Source organism: Fukomys damarensis, unplaced genomic scaffold (genome assembly GCF_012274545.1).
Source record: "Fukomys damarensis isolate Sample0158 unplaced genomic scaffold, DMR_v1.0_HiC HiC_scaffold_36, whole genome shotgun sequence".
NCBI lineage: Eukaryota > Metazoa > Chordata > Mammalia > Rodentia > Bathyergidae > Fukomys > Fukomys damarensis.
In genome coordinates this window covers 28,548,946-28,571,314 of record NW_022900948.1, presented here as the reverse complement: position 1 = coordinate 28,571,314, position 22,369 = coordinate 28,548,946, and the positions used below count along the sequence as shown (strand labels likewise).

General features: G+C 39.8%; 1 protein-coding gene across 3 annotated transcripts in view; it reads left to right on the top strand.

Annotated features, from left to right (window-relative positions):
- Positions 1-6,626, top strand: part of Susd1 (sushi domain containing 1) — a 115,030-nt gene extending 108,404 nt beyond the window's left edge. For all 3 annotated transcript variants that reach the window (XM_019209823.2, XM_019209821.2, XM_019209822.2), the window contains 2 exons: positions 3,422-3,515; positions 3,863-6,626. In XM_019209823.2, coding sequence (XP_019065368.1) covers positions 3,422-3,472 — 51 coding nt within the window. In that variant the 3' untranslated portion in view covers positions 3,473-3,515; positions 3,863-6,626. The remainder of the gene's footprint in view (positions 1-3,421; positions 3,516-3,862) is intronic.
- The last annotated feature ends 15,743 nt before the right edge of the window (positions 6,627-22,369 follow it).

Here is a 22,369-nt window from a genome sequence, read left to right as displayed (position 1 = left end):
TAACTTCCTTTTCAGCACCTGTGGTATTTCTATCACTGAAAGAGCAAGAAGGAACCCAGAAACCCCGGAGCACTAGCCTTCTCGAGAGAGCTGCCGTAAAAAGAATGGTATAATACCAATGGACTCAAATTCTCCAAGAATAAGTAACTGATCTGGGATATAGCACATAAGTCATTCAGCTGGGTTTCTAAAAGAATGCCCTGCAAGTGATTCCGAAGAAAAATAAGAAAGTTTCCATCACGAGACTGTGGAAGGGACAGTAGCCCAAGGATGGCAAGGCTATAAGAAAAGCACCAATGAAACTGGCCATTTGTAGATTTTCTTAGTAAGAAATTCATACATGATGTTCCTAAAGAAGCCTGTGGTTTGTATGCATGAATGCTCTTAAAGAGTTTTTCACAGTACATAAAAAAGACACATAACCGAGAACTTTTCTGCCAGCAAGAAACATGCCCAGAGCCAAAACCCAAATGGTGCTATCTGTGCAGAACAAACAGGGATCATTTGTCAGTACTTATGTCTTAGAGTAAGGAATAGTTGGGTCCATTGCTTTGGATGGATCCTGCTGGCAGTAGCCAAGAGAAAGTCAGGTTCCTCTATTCTAGTTTTGCTTCTTCCCTTTTGCTTCTGAGGAGATATTTGAAAGCAAGGAAAGAGCCGACTAATCTGTGTAGGTTCAAGTCTTCCCACCTGGTTCAAACTCATTCTAGCAAGTTCTCACATCTTTCTAATAAAATAGACAGACCATTTTCAAGTGATCTTTAGATATGTGGAAGCAGAGAGACATGAAAAGGCTAGAGATGAGTGAAGACCAAGAAGCTTTAGACAGAAAAGGAGCACCGGAAGTGTACCTGATGATAACTTGAAGTCAGGGCCAGGCTAGATCTTCGAATGGTGGCTTCGTCTCCGGGAAAAGCAGCAGCAGCTCCCACAAGCCAGCACAGGATCGCTGAGAGCCTACTAGTCAGATTGCCCTCCTTTTCTTCTTGCCCTGAGTCACTCACTGCTCGGGAAATATGGTAGGGATAATGTATTTTGACTGTGGACAGTGTGGAGACATATGATGGCCACATGTAGCTTAGACAGGGGCTGACTATGTAAAGGTGACATCAACTCACGAATGACTGTTCATGCATTGATGTAGAGCCCAGGGCTGTGCACAGAGTGGATCTCTGTGCACAGTCATCTTCAGCTCAATATTTTTATTAACTGAAGATTAAAAATATAATGAGTGTATAGAGGGGAATATAATGACAGAAGCTGAGAGGAATATTGGATAGTGTGAATGAAACCCCACCCCACTGCAATGCTGTCCTTTCTCTTAAAAAGCAAAAACTTAGCTAATTTAGCATAAAAAAATGGTATCTCAGTGTTTTAATTTACATCTTCATTACTTGTAAGAAAGTAATCAAAGATTTATCAATTCTTTAACCACATTTCATATATAACTGTGCATATTCTTTGTGCAGAATTTTCTCATTTTGCTTTTGAGATATTTGTCTTTTCCCTCTTAATTTGAAGTGCTATCTGTATGCTTATTATTGCACATATTTTACCCAGTTTGTTATTTACCTTTTCACCTTGCTTCTGATAGTTTTCAGTGTATGAAGTATATGCTTTGTAATGTAGCTAATTCTCTCAGTCTCTCATTTTAAGACTTCTGCATTAATAGCGTTAGAAAATTCTTATCCTCTTTAATACTACATATTCACTAACATTTTCAAATTCTTTTTGGTTTTGATTTGTCTTTAATCCATTTGGATTTTATTTGGCATATAAGCTCTAGTGATCAAAATTATTCCAAGTGGTTAGCCAATTTTCTTGCACTAGTTATAAATAATTTATCAGTTCCCCAGTGATTTGAAACAGTAACTTAACAACAGTATCAATATTGAAATAGCTAAAATTTGCTTATTTCTTATTCTGTGCCAGCCACTGCTCTGAGTATTGACTCATTAATTTCTCACGACAACCCTGTATAGTAGGTACTGTTGCTATCATTTTCATGTTATTGTAACATCCTTAAATGTAGAAAGTGAGGCATAGACTGACTGAATAACTTGCTCAAATTCACACTGTTGTGAAGAGGTGGTGTTCAAATAAAGATAGGAACAACCTGACTCACAGCCTGACTCAAGTGTTCCCCCTCTGAGCTGATATAGTTGGCTTTGTTTCTAGGCTGTTTATTTCGATCCAGTGTATCATTCCTGTGTTGATATTGCAATGTCTTAACATTTACTAATTCAAGTCATTCTCCTAATGTGTATTTGTATGTCTATTATATAACAATATATTTTAATATATATATATGAAACGAATTTCCAATTAAATCACTGATATTCCTTCCACTCTGTAATGTAGCTTCTTAAAGTTTCAAGGCCCTTCTGAACACTGAGAGCAGTCAAGGAATGTAATCTACATGTTGTGTCTCTTGACAGCACTTTTTGGGACAGTGGGCTTTGCCTTTGCTCTTTAGGACCAGGCATGCTCCGCAGCTGCTCTTACTAGTGCCAGGTAACCTGCAGAGTCCCAGTAGAGACAAACCATTTTCAGCCTGGTGGTAAAGATTGGATCTGTGCTTAACCACTCCATGTCTTTTTCCCCTTTGTAAAGAGGGAGTAATGATAGTACCCAGTGTAAAAGGTGGACCAAATGAGTTAACATTTGTGAGGTGCTTAAATTGCTGAATAAGTGTTTGCCAATGGAGAACCGAGTCTTTGCTGTAGTCTGGTACGTAAGCTCTGACTCAGTCACTCAGCCCAAATGTGCAACTCACATGTGGGTGTTTTATAACCAGGGATCTCCCTGGAAAGATATGTGATGCTCTCCAAATAGAATGCATACCTTTCAAAGTGCCCTTGCATCAGTTTTCTTACTTTATCCTCATAACACTCTGCTGAGCAGAATAGGGTGGTAATATCCTTTGTTGGGATAAGGGGAAAATGACAGGTGACTTGATTCAACAGAAGATATTTGTTTACTATACTGGACCACTGGAGCTAGACAACATTTTTTAAATCCAAATTCAAATGATAGCGAAATGACTTCTTAATCCAGGTAAAGGAAAACTTCCTATAAAAATCTATCAAGAGTAATTGACAGGAAATTGATGAGGAGAAGAGACCAACACAAAACAATACATTGTGTGGTATTTGTTTGCTTACAAGCTCAGCTTTTTTATCCCTTGTAACTTTGAAGTTTTACCTTCCCTTTCAGAAGTACTATGGAGCTGTGGTCTGCTGGAGCTCCACATCTGCAGGACCAACTCAAGGCCACAAAGAAACTGTGGGGCATTCTTGGGATTTTTTTGTGAAATGGGGCCCAGCTCTGGAGTCAAGTGGACAGAGCACCTTTGGCCTGTGCCTTCCGGGAGGGCCATGGTGTGATGCACTGTGGACTCACGTGTGGTTTCATCCCACAGATTCGTCACTCACACTGGAGCAGATGGTGGGTGTTGGACTGGGCTCCATAGCTTTTGTGATGGCTCTGGCATTCTTCTCCTTCTTAGCAGTGTGGTATGTGGAACTGCTGTCTTTGGGAAATGAGTGGTACAGAGGGGAGGATGGGGTGGGAGTCAAGCAGAACAGCTGGGGACGAGGAGAATCAGAGTGGGTGGGAGTGGAGATTGTCTTGGCTCAGTAGAGCATAGTCAGCTATCCCTGCAGCTCAGGGTAGGAAGGGAGATGCACTCCTGACCCAGGAAAAGAGCAGGAATTGCCGTAGTGGTCCTGGTCACACACAGCGGGTGGCTGTCTCATGCTGTTCCCCTCACAGCCTCCCATGAGCTACACTTAGAAATGCACAGTGAGAAAAGAAAAGTGTGTTCATGACCTGCCTCTTCTCTTGTTCTCTCCGTGTCTAGATGGCAGATGGTACTGCACTGGTGAAGATACACTGCTATGGAGCGGATGTCTGACAGCTTCTCAGGTGCCTGCACGTGTCTGTCCATCCAGAGGGTGTGTGGAACTTTCTGCATTCCCAGCGTGGCCTCATCCTAGATTCAACATGGTGGCTGTCACAGTGGAGTCCCCTAAAAGGAGAAACTCAGGAATTATTGACCTCTTTCCTGCTTCTTCAGGACCAGTTCTATGTCTGTGAATTTCAGACGTTTGATGTCTAATGTCTTATTGACCACAGGCTGTGGCTCATGAGAGTCTGGTCTGAGTGATACCTGAGAGTCAGCTCCTCTAGACACTGGATACATGGTAGTCTCTGGATCCTTCTCTATAGCATCTCTGCTAATTAGAACCCATTCCTCAGGATGTATTCTTCTGTAAGAAGCAATAAGATAGGCTTAGGTTTGGACTAAAATTGGACTTTATGAAGGAAGTCATTGAAAAGGTTGGCTCAGCTCCAAGGCTCAGTAAGAAATGAAGGGGGAAAAAAAAGAGGGTTGTGGCTTCCTTCCTTCTTTTTTACTCTGTCGGGTAGGCCTAGACTAGGCCTAGGGTTTTCTAGAATATTCTAGAAATTTCTAGAATATGTTCTAGAATTAAAAACTGCGCAGAAGAAAAAGAGGGTTGGTTACATTGCACAAGGTCAGGGTGGAGCATATATGAATGTGGTCCTGAATTGTTGCACCTAAAATTCTTAAAAAGTAGAAAGCTGTTTTTGTGTGTTTTCCTCTGCTGCGTATTGGTGGAGGAGGAGGCTGAGTGGCCTAGCAAGGTGGTCTGGTTGTCCCCACCAAATCTCACATTGAAATTTGATTGCCATTTGCACTAGTGTTGGGGAGGTGTAGGGCCTTTAAGAGGTGATTAGAATGATCAGGAAGGATTAATGCCTTTCCTGAGTGTGACTGAGTTCTTGGTTGTTATAAAGTGAATTTACCCCTTGTTTGTTGTGTCTTCCACATAGTCCCACTTGCCCCTCTGCAATCAACTGGGCTTTGAAATGGCCTGAGGCCCTTATCTAAGGCTGAATCCATGCCATGCCCTTGGACTTCCCAGTCTACAGAACTCTTGAGTCAAAATAAACCTCTTTATTCTATAAATGACCCAGGTTCTGGTATTGTTATAGCAACAGAAAACAGATGATGGTATCTGGGCTTGTGAGAAGATGAGGATAAAACAGGAGCAAGTGCTAACTGTCCATCAAGCTGTTCCATACCAGGAGTAGGGTGGCACATTCAATTGGGAAAAGTGAGAGTTGGAGGTGATGTCTTGACATTTGTACATTCAGTGTCAGCTGCACTAGGAGTAGTTGTCTTCTGTTCCCTGAGCTACTACCCTAGACTATGATTTATAATCAGCTTTTAAAATCTTCACTCTCAGGTGAATTATAGAGTAGGGCTCTCAATAGACTAATACAAATAGCTTTCCACTTTTTAATATTTCTAGGTGCAGAAGTTCAAAATCACCTGATTTTTCACTCAATTTGGAATCATTATGAATTGTTAAAGTGTAGTGCAGATCCTTTAATGAAAAAGAAGAAATTCAGGGCCATCTTTAACAAAAGAGATAATCCACTCTCCCTGTTTTGTTACCAGTTCTGTAAACATGCTGTGTTTCTTTATCTCCCTCATTTCCCACTCTGGAATTAACTGAAAAAGTTGTCCACATGGGGATACATTTGCCCCCAAAATAACAGTTGTCCAGATAGGGACTCAGCATAATTGTTCCAGAAAGAAATCCTGCTTGCTTATTATCAAAACTTTTGGCTTAAAATAACTTACTGACTATTAAGTAAAATAGCAACTTCTGGGTATAGTGCACAGATATAAACACAGTTCATGTATAGTTACTAAAATAGAAAAAACACAGACTTTGTCATTTCTTCTAACTGATCCAAATTATAATTCAAAGTTGCTCAGTGTTAATACGTAACAGAAGCAGGTACTGAGCATTTGTGGAAAGGATACTTAATTTTCTCACAGTTCTTTTCTAATTTATTCTTAAACGTGATGCCAGCTTTAAGTTCTCTAAATTTGCCTAGTACCTTTACCTTAATACCGATTTTCCCCCCTCTATGTGGATTCCTAGCTAAAGGGGAGAAGGGGTGTCTCAGAACACTGATAGTCGGTTTTCCTGGGAGAATGCAGGGCCTTTCTGTCCAATAGGCACGTCCACATGTGTCTTTTTCATTATATCCCCAGAACAGTTCTTTCTGGTAGCGTCAGGGTGATGAGTCTCTCTGTGGAATGGTGACATGGGTTCAGACACATCTCTTCCTTCAATTATGGGCCAAGTCTTCAGACAGCAAGACTACTTTCTTTTTTGGCATTTGCTAGCCCTTGAACTAGCTACTGAACTAATTTTTGGACAGGCTTTTTGGTTCTTGCCAAAGCCAAGCCTTTAAATTTCCAAACAGCTTTACATATAATTTGAAGTATTACCTTTATTATACCATATGTGTCTTTTATATCTGTCTTTTCATTGTAAGGCACCTCACCCATCACTTGTATAAGGGGCCACAAACAGCAAAGCAAGTGGATGCAGGTTGGTTAGGAAAAATAGATAATAGTTTGTTTTCTGACTCAAGCCCTGGAATTGGAGGTGAATACTTAAGACCAGAGCAGCAGTGACTATCTTGAAATTCCACATTAGCTTGGAATAAAGTTAACATTTAAGTTAATTTTATAAGGATATAAAAAGAATTCTCAGTGCTCCATTTTTTTTTGGTACCGGGGAGAGAACTCCAGACCTTGTGTTTGTGAGGCAGGTGATGGAACCACAAGCTAAATCCCTCACCCTGTGCTCCTTTTATTTTTTTTTTAATTGCTCACCTCACATTTTGATTTCTAAACTTTCTGTTTTTCTAAGAGAAAACCACTGGTTATAGCAATAAATCAAATAGTGGCTAAGGCCTTTTGCCTACCGTACTCATTGATTAAAGCCGAGTGCCTGCTTCTAAAGAGGAAGGGCAGTGTGGCCTTTTTGGTGCTCAGGTTTGTGGGCTGCTGGTGATTCAATGAAGCAAATCAGTTTATTTTTAAATTTTTTTCCTCACTGAGTTTATTGGTCCATTTTAGGTATACAGTACCGTTACATTCATCATTGGGATCTTGTACCTTTACATGACAGGTCTTGGTTCTCATTTTTTCCCCATACCCCTGCCCTTCCTTCATCCCCTCCTCCCTTCCCTATTTACAGAAACTTTATTTCCACTTTTTCATTTTCTCAGTTTTTTCTTTTCCCTTATTTCCTTTCCCCTACCCTTCCCACTTCCCCTACACCTTTTAGCCCTTTTCTTCCTATTTCACATTGTCAATTATACCATTAGGATCTTATTTACTATTATATCTTTCCAAAAGAATTAAAAGAACCATACCATAGTGATATACGCGCACCCATGTTTATAGCTGCACAGTTTGTAATAGCTAAAACTTGGAAACAGCCCATTTGCCCATCAGTTGGAGACTGAATAAAGAAGCAAATCATTTTAAAAAGCAATATATGCTCCTGTTGCGGAGAGACGTGATGCTTTGATGGAAGTGGTGTGGATCTCCATATCCACACTTTTTGGCACAACGAAATGGGCCAAATGGAGTCAGATCATGTGTGTCACACGCTTTTACTCACCAACATTTCCTGGATGTTTTCCTTGTCCGTAACGAGTACATTACAAATGGATGTGATGACTGCTTTAGTAACATGCAGCGTGTTACTGCACGTTCACTATCCTTATACAAGTCTGTGTCAATATATGCAGTTACCAGTGAGGTTAAATTCGTAGAAGTATAGTTGTTGAAATGAGAACCATGTATACTTGACGTCACACCACATATTGCTGGGGAAGTCTCACAGAGAAACGTCTTTGTACTTTTAGCAGGGAAAAGCTTCAGTACCACTGGGCATTGTTGATATTTTTCATCTTGATTAATCTGGTTGGGGAAAATGATATTTCAGTATTTTGTTTGCTTCTCTTGGACAGTTTTACATGCTGGTTGGCCATTCATAACTGTTTTTGCGAATGGCTTTTTTAAAATAAATCAGTAATGTACTTGGACTGTTTTTCTTTTATTGTTTTAAAAAAGCACCTTATATCATTGTAATTTTAATTACCTGCCATGTTTTGTGAAGAATTTTTCTATTTTGTCAGTTTTAGAAAACAACTTTGCTTTTCTTAAAACCTTGTTTGTGTTATACTTTGCCACATGAAAATTTTAAATTTGTGTAGACAAATTTATCAGTCTTTTTCCTTAAGTATTTTGCTTCTGGTACCATGCTTTGAAAGACTTTCCAGTGTCAAGGTAACAAGTAGTTTTTGGTTTTTTTTAATCATTTAAACCATCATTCTATCTGAAATTTATTTTAGGATAGGCATGAGATTGCTGGGGATAAGGAATAAAGAGCCTTTTTTATTGTTAAATGGTTTAGCCGCTTGTCCTATTAATATTCATTGATTATTTTCCCCAAGTGATTTGATCATTTAATAAAGCACATACAGAAGTCTGTTTCTGAGCTTTCTGTTGTTATACTGATCTATTCCTTTTTTTCCCCTCTACTAATCTATTTCTATACCGGTACCACCTACTGTAAATTTAAAATAGTTTTTAGATACCAGCTAAATGTAAGTTACTATTCTGTTTATGGTAACTCTTAGCATGCTGTCAGCCTTTATTACATAGTGATTTATGTATAGGTGTCTATGATACATAAACCGAAGAATTATTTCATCAAACTCTCCATCTTATTTTGGGGGATGTTAAATAAAGAGTACTTCTGTCTGTCCCAGAACTTGGTGTATGTCTCCATTTAATTGTCCTTGTGTTCCTGTCTAGAGTTTTATAGTTTTCAGCTCACAATCTATAACTGTATTTCATTGTGCATGTCTGAATATTTCATATTCTGTTATCATGAACTCTTGAGTCACAGCCTCAGGTCTGAAAGTGATTGCCACACCTCTTACTGCTGGTATTAGTAGGAGCTCTTGTGCTCTGGCCATCTGCCCTGCTTTGGTTCCTCTAACCATATATGATGGTGCATGCTTGTCATCTTAGCTACTTGAGAGGCTGAGGCAGGAGGATCCCAAGTTTGAGGCCAGCCTGAGCAACTACTTTGTGAGTCTGTCTAGGGCTGGGGATTTAGCTCAGTGGTTTTGCTGCCTGCCTCGCACTTGCAAGGTCCCGAGTTTGATCCCCGATACCAAAACAAACAAAATAAAAAGGGCTAATGATGTAGCTCAATGGTAGAGTGCTGCCAAGCATGTGTGAGGCCCTGCATATCCAATCCTTATTACAGAGAGGGAAAGAGAAGGGATATTCTCCCATACAATTACTTTGCAGTAATTAATCCATAGAAACCCACTTAACCCATATAAAGTTTGTAGATCCTTGGCGTGCCAAGTGGAAGATAGCTTAGTGATCACAGTTAAGTCCAGCTCAGACTAATTTTCCTACCCATTAGATCCTTTGTCTTTCAGTGGGTGGACATACAGCTTGCTTCTTTCTGTTTTGCTTTGTCACTGGGCTGACAGTCTCAGCTGCTTGACCCTTGGGTTTCTTATCCCTGGAATGAGACACCAAGTCACTGTGTACTCTGTGCTGATATGGAGAGATCTCTAAGATGTATTGTTTTAATGAGAAAAGTAAGATGTAGAATAGTATCTAGGGTATGCTACTTTTATGTAAGAAAGGATGAATGAAAATATTCAGTTCTACATAAACACTAGAATAATAATGAACTAATGAAAATGGCTGTACATAGGTGGACAAAGTGAGAACGAATCTTTTCAAGGATTCTATGAACATGTTAAGTATGTTTGCATCAGTTACATTTTTGTCCCTGGAACAAAATTCTTGACATGCACAACCTAAAGATGAACAGCTTTACTTTGGCTCATGGTTTCAGAGGTTTTGGTCTGTGGTCATCTGGCTGCAAGGCAGGAAGTGTGGTGGAAGGTTGTGGAGAAGGGAAAGCTGCTCACCTCATGGTAACCAGGAAGCTGGGGTGGGGGGCTTTAAAGTCACGTTCCTTACTACTTTGTGAGTCTGTCTAGGGCTGGGGATTTAGCTCAGTGGTTTTGCTGCCTGCCTCGCACTTGCAAGGTCCCGAGTTTGATCCCCGATACCAAAACAAACAAAATAAAAAGGGCTAATGATGTAGCTCAATGGTAGAGTGCTGCCAAGCATGTGTGAGGCCCTGCATATCCAATCCTTATTACAGAGAGGGAAAGAGAAGGGATATTCTCCCATACAATTACTTTGCAGTAATTAATCCATAGAAACCCACTTAACCCATATAAAGTTTGTAGATCCTTGGCGTGCCAAGTGGAAGATAGCTTAGTGATCACAGTTAAGTCCAGCTCAGACTAATTTTCCTACCCATTAGATCCTTTGTCTTTCAGTGGGTGGACATACAGCTTGCTTCTTTCTGTTTTGCTTTGTCACTGGGCTGACAGTCTCAGCTGCTTGACCCTTGGGTTTCTTATCCCTGGAATGAGACACCAAGTCACTGTGTACTCTGTGCTGATATGGAGAGATCTCTAAGATGTATTGTTTTAATGAGAAAAGTAAGATGTAGAATAGTATCTAGGGTATGCTACTTTTATGTAAGAAAGGATGAATGAAAATATTCAGTTCTACATAAACACTAGAATAATAATGAACTAATGAAAATGGCTGTACATAGGTGGACAAAGTGAGAACGAATCTTTTCAAGGATTCTATGAACATGTTAAGTATGTTTGCATCAGTTACATTTTTGTCCCTGGAACAAAATTCTTGACATGCACAACCTAAAGATGAACAGCTTTACTTTGGCTCATGGTTTCAGAGGTTTTGGTCTGTGGTCATCTGGCTGCAAGGCAGGAAGTGTGGTGGAAGGTTGTGGAGAAGGGAAAGCTGCTCACCTCATGGTAACCAGGAAGCTGGGGTGGGGGGCTTTAAAGTCACGTTCCTAGGTATGGTGAGCCATCATGGTGAGCCTTGACATAGGCCTAGCCATGATTGAACTTTGAGTCACCTTGCCGATAGCAACGGGCGAGTTCAGCTGGTAGCAGATGTAACCCATAATGGTTGTTATTGTTTCCCTCTGGAGTGTGTGGGCGGTACTCTCGCTCCCGTGCAGCTCTCGCTCCCATGCAGCTGAAGAGTATAAATGTTTACACTTTTGCTTTCGGTTTTAGCCTATATATACCCCACCCTGAAAAAAATAAACGGGGCCTTGCTACGGTAGAGCATGAGCCTGGAAGTAAGTTCGTGAAACTGCTCTCCTGTTGTTCCTCCCTCGGGTTTGGGACCTGCTGGCAGGATTCTGATGTTGTGGCTCGCGACACCTAGGGACCACCTTCTTCCAACTGGATCCCACCTCCTGATAGCTCATTCAGCTCTGAGCCCATGGAGTGACCATGGACCAGGTTAGTGCCTGCATCATCCAGCTGCCTTCCAAAAGCCCCACCTCTGGACCCATAAAACCTTTGGGAGGACATTTTAGATCTAAGCCAGGTACTATAGGCAAACATAATTTCAGCAGGAAATTATTGTATTGCCTTTAATATTCTGCAATACATTAATTGAGTAAAAATCTGATAGGTATGCCGAATTTAGAGATTCACTCCAAAAGTGGACATCTGCACTTGATCTTAGCCAAAAGGCCGAGAAGCGATCAAAAGTGGACATCTGAAATGAGTAGATAGATACTTCTCCCCTGAGGAAATACGAATGGCCAATAAATGAATGAACAATGTTCAACATTGCTGGGCATTTGAGAAATGCAAATCAGAACCACACTGAGATTCCATCTTACTCCAGAAAGAATGGAGATTTCAACAAGAAATCAACCAATAACAAATGCTGACGAGGCCGTGGGGAAAAAAGAATACTCTGTTGTTGGTGGGAATGTAAACTGGTACAACTACTATGAAAATCAAATGGAGTTTCTTCAAAAAAATAAAACTAGAAGTTCCATTTTACCCAAGTATTTCCCTTTTAGGTATCTCCCTGAAAGAGTTAAAGACATATCATAGTGATGTATGCACACCCCTATTTATACAGCACAGTTCATAACAGCTAAATCTTGGAAGCAGCCCACATGTCCGTCACTAGATGAATGGGTAGAGAACATGAGGCTTTTATGCACAATGCAGTTCTACTCTGCCACGAAGAAGGATGCACTCGAGTCATTTGTAGGAAAATGGATGCACCTCGAGACCGTAATATTAAGTGAGGTAAACCAGACACACAGGCTTGAATATCACATGATTTCTCTTATATGAGAAGCCTACTATATAAAGTGCAAAAAAAAAAGACCAACAATAGGAATGAAAGAGAGAAAAAAATGTTACTTTAATTCAGTATGGATAAATCTAAAAGTATACCTTGATTTATATAATTGTTTTACGTATTTTTATGTTTTCTTGGCCCATTAGTCTGGCTGTAATCTATATGGCACCCCCAAAAAATCTTTTTAAAAAGGTGGGTGGAGGAAGGGGGGATTGCAATGTATTATGTACATGTACCAATTCCTCACAACGAATGTAATCATTATGTACTGCAAATGTACCATTATATTTTTAAAAATAAATGCACTAACGATGATGATGATGATAATACTAAAACCCGATGGGTACATTTCGGCCTCCTTCTCAGCCTAGACCCAAGACACACAATTCAGATAAAACTGGTTTAATTCTTCATTCCAGAATGAATGGAGTGCCTATGGATGTCCTTCAAGACTTCTGGAAACTCCACAAGAGTTAGAGATGGGTATGTTTCATCCTCATGATTCATTCTTGGGTCTAGTTTCTGCTTCCTATGACTTATGTCCGTTGAGGGGTCATCCCCCCCTCCTGTGTGTGGTTCCTGTTCCTTCTGCACTGACCAACCTGTGGAACTCAGCTCTTCACAATTTCTTCTCAGATTCTCACTAAGGACTTCAAGCATTTAGTTTATGTGAGTAGGGAGTGTGTCTGTTTCCAATTGATACCAAAATCAGTTATCCAAACTTGGTGACATAGAAGCATAACAATTTATTATCTTCCAGTTCTGGAAGACAGAAATTTGACATGAGTTTCCCTGAGCTAAAAGGAATGTGTTGGGGAACTGTGTTCTTCTGGAGCTCCAGGGAGAATCCAATTCTTTGCCTTTTCCAGCATCTAGAGGCCACTACGTCCCTTAGCTCACGGCCTTTTATCCATCTTCAAAGCCAGCAACATGACATTCTCACATCTCTCTCTGACTTTGACTTTTCTGCCCCTTCTTTCACTGAATTACATCGGGCCCATCTGGAAAACCCACGGTAACCTCTCTATCTCAAGATCTGTGACCTCCTCGTGTGCACAAAGTTCCTTTTGCCATGTAAGGTACCATAGTCACAGGCATGAGGGAGTAAGATGTGGACATCTTTGGGGCTTGTATTCTGTCTACTACAGAATAGTCCTGCTCTTCTTTCTCACCTGCCTCCTGTCTTCATTATTCTCTATTATGCCTCTTACATTCCTGAAATGCACGAAAAATCGCATTTTTTGATAATCCATGCCCTAAGCATCCACTTTACCCATATAGTTATGGAAACATATCTTCAGCAAAAGTTTTCTGCTTAAAAAGAATTTTGTTAGCTGTTAATGTAAACTTTATATATTTAAAGTCTTAGAAATTTTACAAGGCTTCTGATTAATGAATGCATTCTTTTTTGATGCATGGTGATAATACATATTTCTTTAAACTTAAAAAAAATGCATCTTTGGAATGAGAGTTGGGAGGGGACTAGGACCTGGAAAGTAAAATATGTACAAATGAGTTAAGAGGAAAGAACATATTCCATGTGTTAGTTTTTGTGGAGAACCATAGATCCGCCCCTCCACCATTTTATGATATAGCCTATGAAGCCATTTTGTATTAGGTTTAGTTTTCCTGTAGATCACATGATATGTTCCCGTGGGTGTTTGATGTATCCTTATAAGGTAATAATCTGTTCTCTGTATGCTGATTGGTTGCATTATGGTATATATGTTGCCACCCCTTCCGGGCGCAGAGAGTGGGGTAGAGATCCGGAGATGAGGAACTAAAGTAAACTCCTTGTGTATCAAGTGTGTGCCTCTTTGCTCGCGCGTCGCCAGTTCAGGCCCCTGTAGTCGCAGACCGAGTTGCCCAAGGCAATCCTGCTCGCGACAGTTTTCTATCACTGTGCAATCACTTATTACAATTAGTGACTTAAGACAATGTGTCGCGAACCGGTGACGCAGAGCACTGTCCAGCAGTGTCTCAAACCTGAAAGAGCAGCGGGGTGGAGATGGGGCAGAGAGAAAGGAAGGACGCCAAGAGTCTGATCAAGGCGGCGTTTATTGCAAGCAAGCATCAGCCTTTTAAAGGCACATCAACAGGAAACACCTGACTCCTACAGCTAACGTCAGATCTTTAACAGGAAGTTGACTCCTACAGATCTTTGGCTATCCGAGTTTCTCTCGTGCAGGGTCAAAACAAGTTTAACACGTGCAGTCCTTAAAAAGGAACAAATGTTGTCTTTCAAAAAGCCGGTGGGCCATGGCTGGCTTCCCACAACAATGCACATTTATTACCTGCTTATTTGGATTATTGGCAGAACTCATTTCCCTGTGGTTGTGCGGCTGGTGCTTCCAACATTTCCTAAGGTCGACTAGAAGCTGTCCTCGGGCTCTAGATGTCACCACAGTTCCGGGAAACTATCTACATATATTTGTCATATAGGCTTCCTCAGCCCTGAAAATATCTTTTTTTGGGGAGGGGGTTGTTAGTTTGTGTTTTTGAGACAGGGTCTCACTATGTAGTTGAGACTGACCTGGAACTCGCTATGTAGCCCAGGCTGGTCTTGAACTCATAGCGATCCTCCTGCCTCAGCCTCCCGAGTGCTGGGATGACAGGTGTGCACCACCACGCCTGGCTCTGAAAATATCTTTAACTGCAGGAAGAGCTAGTTCCATTTTAATGGTTTTCATTTGACTAAGTCAGGCCTGCTTAGACCCAGAATAGTCTCCCTTTGATCTAATTAAAAATCAACTAAATCTTCATTACACCTGCAAAATTCCTTTATCTTTGCCATGTTCTACCAGTTAGAAGCAAATCACACTCAAGAGGCAGAACAACAGGGACAGGGGATTGTAAGAGTCATCTTAGAATTCTGCCTACAAGTTGCTAGAGAAAATTTAATTATAAACTTTAAACTCTAGCACAATAATTCCTGGATCTTTTTGGCAGTCCTGCTCGTCTTTATTGAAAATCCTGGGGCATAATGTTGTTTTTTCCTATGGAGAAGTGGACTACTGTTAGGGGAAGAAATGTCCAGTGGATATAACCTGCTAGGTTTGTGAAGAGATTCATCTCTGATGGGATCAATTCAATGGAGTGTCCTGAGATTTAAGGGAGGGAAAGCACACCTTTGCTTTGTGTCCGTGGACATGTGCCCCATTCCTTAGCATCTGGGTCAGCAAGGTTCAGAATTCATGAACTTGGCCCACAAAAGACTACCTCTGACAAACCAAGAAGAGCCCAGTGTGCAGACCCAAAGCTCTATGCTGTTGCCTCTGCAAGAGACCATCTTGGCAGGTAAGAGGTAAAGGAAGCACCTGTATTACTCTTAGCTGTGGCCTGTGACTCCTTCTATCTCGAGTCCCTGTGACTGCCAGTGCCTTCCAGTAAATAGACCCAAAGATTTGCAAAGGGGGGTCAGTTCCAAGGACCAAGGTTTTCTTGGGACAACCACTGGGGCTTGGTATGGCGTAGAGATGAACATCAGAATTGGTGAGCAATAGATGAACTCCAGTGCTTTAATGGTTCACACGAATATTTCACCATGGTTCTTTCTGGCTAAAGATGGGCAAAATTGTCATTATGGAGCCTAAGAAGGGGAAGTTAGGGAGCAGTGGCTGGGAGGAGCTACTTATATATGGGACAAGAAAAATGGCGCCCAGGTCCTGGCTAGTGAATGTAAATATCCACCCTGGAAGGTCTTTATGAAGGAGAGGGTGTAAGAACTGTCATCCTCAGACTCCCACTTAAGTGTCCCCTACTTGCTGTCAGGGCACAGAGCAGCTTTCTGAGTGTGATTTGGCTTCCTGTGCTCGTGACCATTCTTACCGGTTTTCTCATGGAAAATTAAAACATAGTCATCTTATGTGAATGGAAGTTTGAGTTTGGTGCATCTGAATCAGTTCCCTGAATTAGATGGAGATTTGAGGAACCCCACAAAGGCAAACCCTGACCTTTGGACCCCATCTTGCATCTCCTTCGGTAACACATCTCAGCTGCTTTCCTTCACTGTCCCTCATTTCTGTGGCCAGTCTTCTGGCTTCCTCTGTTTCGACCCCCAGGTTTCTGCTGCCCCACCTTAGATCTTTGTAGGCTTCTGTGGAGATGGCACTCAGACAGGTGGGAACTAAATACAGAACTCATAGCAGAGATTTGGCCGGAAAGTATGTGAATATCAGTGAGAGCAAGTCTTGCCACTGGATCAGGTTAAAAAAAAAAAAGAAAAAGAAAAATCGTCCAAGTACCATGCCACATGCCTGTACTTAGGGAGGCAGAGGCTACAGGATAGGTGTGAGTCCTGCTCGAGCAACTTAGTAAGATCCTGTGTCAAAAACAGAAACCAAAAGGACTGGGAATGTAGCTCAGTGGTAGACCACTCTTCAGTTCTGTTCCCAGGTCCAAGGGGGGAAAAAACACACTTCTGGAGAGAGGGAAGCAGTCTGCTTTTCTTTTGAGGGACACACATTGCAGGACAGCCTTGGGCAGTTGATCGTGTGATTTGGAGAGCTTCCAGTGTCAGCTGGAGGCTCAGCTGTGTCTCGAGGTGCTGACCGCGTTTACTCTACGTTCCGTTGTGACTGTGGTCTGTGCTGATCACATTGCACAGTTAGCTCTCTAAGACAGACCAACCAGGTCCTCGCCCTCAGCTTCTCCTTGGAACTGGGTTGCCAGCTGGCCTCTCATTGCCCGCCTCGCTTGGCCAGCTTGGTTACTCCGGCTATTGCCGTCGGTCATTGTGGGCGTCACCCATTTCCAAAAAGATGGTTGATGCTGCCTCTAGTCTACTATGGTGTTACCCTGAAGTTTGGGACACTGATAAATAATTACCACTTTTATTATAAGACATCTGCTTTGCATAATTCTTGCTTGGTCAACCATCATGCTGATTTCTGGTCAACTGAAAGAGAAGTAAATTGAACTGAGCAACAGGAAAGAGAACTTTTCTTTCTTTCTTTCTTTCTTTCTTTTTTTGGATTTTTGAGACAGGGTCTCATTATGTAGTTGAGACTGACCTGGAACTCACTATGTAGCCCAGGCTGGTCTCGAACTCTCAGCGATCCTCCTGCCTCAGCCTCCTGAGTACAAGAGAACTTATTTTGAACAAATATTTCTGAAATGAGAAACTCAGTGTGAGCCTGAAAGAGAGAATGGCTGCCTGTACTACCACGTGTTTTTCAATTGAGAAGTTCCAGAATTCTCTGATCTCAGTGAATTCTCGGGCTAATTCCAAGGAGATTCCCCAGAAGCCCCGTTACAAGGGTGATGGAGGCCACTAGCATCATTTACAGCCAATTGTATAAGATTCCTAGTAAATACTTAGTGTGAAACTTGCTTTTTCTAAATCATCCCCAAAACACAGGGATGGGATTTGACGCATGGTAAAAAAACATCATGGCATACATTAGCTAGAGTTATATTCTATTTTTTGGTAATACTCCAAACTCTGTATTTCTACCATGTGCTCTGAGACCAAAGTGTATAGATATTATAAATATTATTATTTATTATTTTTTGACATAAACTTGTGAAATAATCATAGTTTTTATTTCTTTTATTTGTTTTTAACTGCAAAATTCCTGAAAGTTTTTGTCCAATTGACTTGCAGTTGTTGAGTCCACAACTGGCTCATTGTTAGAACCTCTCCGTCCCTTGGAGAAATACATTATTGGTAGTCCTGCTTTACACTGCCAGACACATTTTATTTTACTCATTTAATTTTTTTAAATTAAAGATTGCAAAGATACATGATAATAAGAAATGAAGATACTAAATAAAAATTTCAAATATACATATATATGACAGCAAAAAAAGGATATGAAATAAACAAGAATTTATGTAACACAGACTAATCGAAATACATTAGTTTGATATGATCTTCAAACATTATGTTCTTTCTCATTTTCTTATAATATTTTTGAAATAATGTAATTATAAATAAAACCAAGTTACATATTATAGTTGAGAAACTGACCTCAAAATTTTATGATTTATAAACTCCTTGGTTTAATTGATAAATATCATATACTTGTTGATTGTACCACTTACATTTTCTAACAAGACTTCCCACAGAAAAAAATATACTTATATTTGAAATCCAAAAGCAACTAAAAAAATTCACATTTTTAAGATCAGAGTTTTCTGTTTCTATTTTATTATGTCCCATACTTATTTTTATTATATTTTTATAAGCATAATGATAGAATTTAACACCAACACATATATAATATTCTTCCCAAATGAATGACTATGAAGTCAAGCATATAATTTAAAGAAATCATAAGGTTGCCAGAGAAGCTATCAATATGCCAAATGTGCACAATCCTACCACATTCATGCCCATGTTTCTCATTTAATAATGCACACATATATATAAAAACATACCCCCCACACTTATACACAATGCATATTTTCTACAATACAATATATACTTAGGTATAATAAAACAGTGCAGTGATGTGTGGAATGTTGGTGATTTGTATAATTTGAGAAAAAACAAATATCATCTTTGAAGGAGTTGGAGAATTTGTAATATGTATTGGACACTAAATGATATTAATGATTAAGTATAGTTATAATAAAATTTACTTAAAAATTAATATTCATCATCAGTAGAAAGTAGGTACAAAGATATATTGATAACATAACAACATTTATCTTAACAAATATCCAACCAAACAAGCTGTAGTGACAGAAAAGGAAGTTTGTAGAAAGCAGAGATGAAAGAGGAAAATGACAGATGGGCCTTAATACTTTTCATACTACTCATATATACAGATTTCATAAATTCTCACATAAAAAAGCAAAGAAAATGAGAACTAAAATAACTCATCAATTTGGTAGACCAACATATAAAGACAAGGATTAATGTATTGATAAATTTAAAAAATATGAAATGTAAAGCCTGAGATTTATTCAATAGTGCTGCACCTGCCTAGCCAGAGCAATGTGCCAAGTTTAATCCCCAGCATCAGGGAAGAAAAAGAAAAAGGAAAAAAAGAAAAGAGGAAAAAAAAAAGCACATAAACTTTCTGACCTACTCAATAAATTAAAAATAAATTATTTGTTATCTCTTCCTCTTGAATTGTTCCCTTCACAAGGATGTAGTGAGCTTCTTTGTCTCTTTCAATCAGTTTAAGTTTGAAACTTACTTTGTCTGTGAATAAGATTGCTACCCCCGCTTTTTTTTTGGTGGGGGGGAGCTCCTGTTACATGAAGAAGTTTTCTGTCCTTTCACTTTCAGTCTATGGGCTTCTTTTTGCACTAGACGTGTCTTATATACAACATATTATTGGATCTTGCTTCTTAATCCATTCTGCTGGTCTATTTCTCTTGATTGGTGAATTGAGGCCGTTGATATTGATGGTTATAACTGATATGTACTAACTTATTATTATTATCATGTTTTTTGTTTTTGGTTTTTTTTTTCACCTCCTCCTTTTAGTTTCTTGGCTTGCCTATTTGATTTGCTCTGTTGGGACTCATTGTGTTGTTACCTTCATTGTCTTTTTCTAGGATATTGTTTAGAATTTGTTGTAGTGCTGGTTTGGTATTCATAAAGTTTCTCAGGTTTTCTTTATCCTGGAAATATCTTATTTCCCCATCCATTTTAAAAGAAAGTTTTGCAGGATACATCAGTCTAGGTTGGAGGTTGTTTTCTTTTAGTACTTGAAATATCTCATTCCAGGCTCTCCTTAACCTAAGGGTTTGTATTGAAAAGTCTGCTGTAATTCTAATAGACTTTCCTTTGCATGTAATTTGTTTCTTGTCTCTTACTGCTTGTAGTATTTTGTTCTTTTGTTGGGTTTCTGGGATCTTGATTATTATATGGTGTAGATTTTTTTTATCATGCCTAGTTGGAGTCCTATATGCCTCACTTATCTGTATGTCAAATTCTTCCCTTCTATTTGGGAAGTTTTCTATAGTTAATTCTGTGAACAGATTTTTCAAGTTATTTACATTTTCTCCTACTACTTCTTGAATTCCTGTCAATCTTATGTTATTCTTCTTAGTATCGTCTAAGACTTGTTGTATCAATTTCTCATGATCTCCTACTGTTTTTAAGAGACCTCTCTTTTCACGGTCACTGATTGCAATTTTATGTTCTATATCTGAGATTCTATCTTCGGACTCTTTTATTCTTTTGTGAACACTCTCAATGGAGTTTTTAATCTCCTGGATATCTGTTTGAATCTGTCCTATGGATTCCATTTCTTTCTTGTATTGGGCATTTATTGTTTCCAATTCTTTCTTATGCTGGGCATTCATGGCTTCTATTATGGTCCTGAGCTCATCTATTTTCCTCTCAGTTTCTGTTCTAGAGTCACGAATTATAACTTTCATTTTGCTCATCATCTCTATGATTATCTGGGAAATTATTTGTTTTATATTTCTCTAGAGCCTGATTGATCAGTTTTGTTACTTCCTATGCTTTGAGTTCAGGGTGTCCTGATAATTCACTATCAGACTTTTCATCCTCATTTGCCCCACTATTTGCCATTGGTGAACTGGAAGTCTGTCCCTGTATCTTGCTTAAGCATTTTCTCATTTTTACTATTGTTGTTGGGTTATCCTTAGTTTAACCTTTAGATTATTACTTAAATTTTCCTGATATAGTTGGGCTGCAGCCCATGGGTCTCTAATGACTCATAGACATTCTCATTTTCATAATACTGAAGAAAACAGCTCACTGAATCAATCACAATCCTTTATCTTAATTGATACAATCAGCACCACAATATAAAGAAGCACAATTTGCAAATTGACCACTTATGGAGGTCAACAATCTATCACCTTCAAACCATGTAAACTGAATTAAGATCAAGAAGCAATCCAAAATATGCTTACAGTAAATAAACTTTTCAATAAGGATATTTACCATTTACAATGGGGACTTAAAACAAAGCTAAAACAAGAATAGTAGATAAGTATAAGAATTAGAGAAGATTTCATATGAAGCCAAAAGACATAGAATGACTAGACAATCATCAGGAAATTGTTAAATTCAAAAAAGAACAAACAAAATAGAAATATAGTAACCCTTGAGTGAGGTAGAATAACATAAGAAAAGAACATAAAGAAGAAAGGAAAAGAATAAGAAAAGAAGAAATCTAAATTAGGACAAGAGCAGAAACAAAAAGAGAGATGAGGGATACTATAGTGGAGTAAGAGACTGAGTTAGAGAAAGAAAACAAAAAGAAAAAGAATTTGCAGAGTAGGATGAAAAAAAGAAAGAAACAAAAATGAGTTTAAAAGGCCTCTTTCAGACTGTATCACTGCTGTCATAATATACAATATGTGCTGCCTTTTGCAGAGCTGAGTCCCCTGATCTCAGCTAGCTGGTAGCAGAACCCCACAAAGCAGACTGAGCTCGGGCTGCAAGGCCCAGACTGAGTTCCCTGACCTCCTAAAGGGTTGAACTCCACTCAGTTCTACTATAAGTTTCCCCCACCACTTCTTTAAAGATGTTCAAAGTTGAAAGTGCCAGAAAATACTCTTTATGACCACCTCTGCCTCTATAGAGTAGATCCAAAGACTGGCACAGTCAGGAGGTCTAAAAGTGCGAGGGGGAAGGTTGGGGGGGCTCGGGGGTGCCTGCGCAGCTACCTTTTTGGGCTGAAGATGGCGACAGTGGCGCCAGCAGGGGAGGACCTGGCGGAGAAGACCCTCTGGTGCTGAAGATGTCGCAACGCCTCATTTAATTTTTTATTTTTGTCGTTCTGGGGATTGAAACCAGGGCCTTGCACATAGTCGGCAAGGGCTCTGCCACTGATTGTACCACTACCCCTCCACCTACCTGAATTTGGGCAACATCCCAGGGCCAATCCTCCTTCCTTGTCAAAGGGAAGCAGAAATAAAATGATAAAGATGCTGGAAATACATATAGCACCAGGTCAGAATACATGCACATTTGATCTCAAGGCCCGAGACTTGACCAAGTTTTGGAGGGAAGGGCACATTTCCTAAAATCAAAATTTAAGACAACCTAATGGCAAAATCTGAAGAGGAATGGACTTCATACATAGTGTACCCTGGCTTTGTCTTTTAGCAAAGGATGGAAAATCTGTTCCTATGATCAGAAAATAAGCAGCCATGCTCCTCTACGCATGGATTCCACTCTGGTGTACAGGCAAATATGTCCCCTCCATGACTGCACCCCCAGGGGCTGTAGATTGGATGATTTTTCTCCAGAGGGTTCATGTGTTAGAA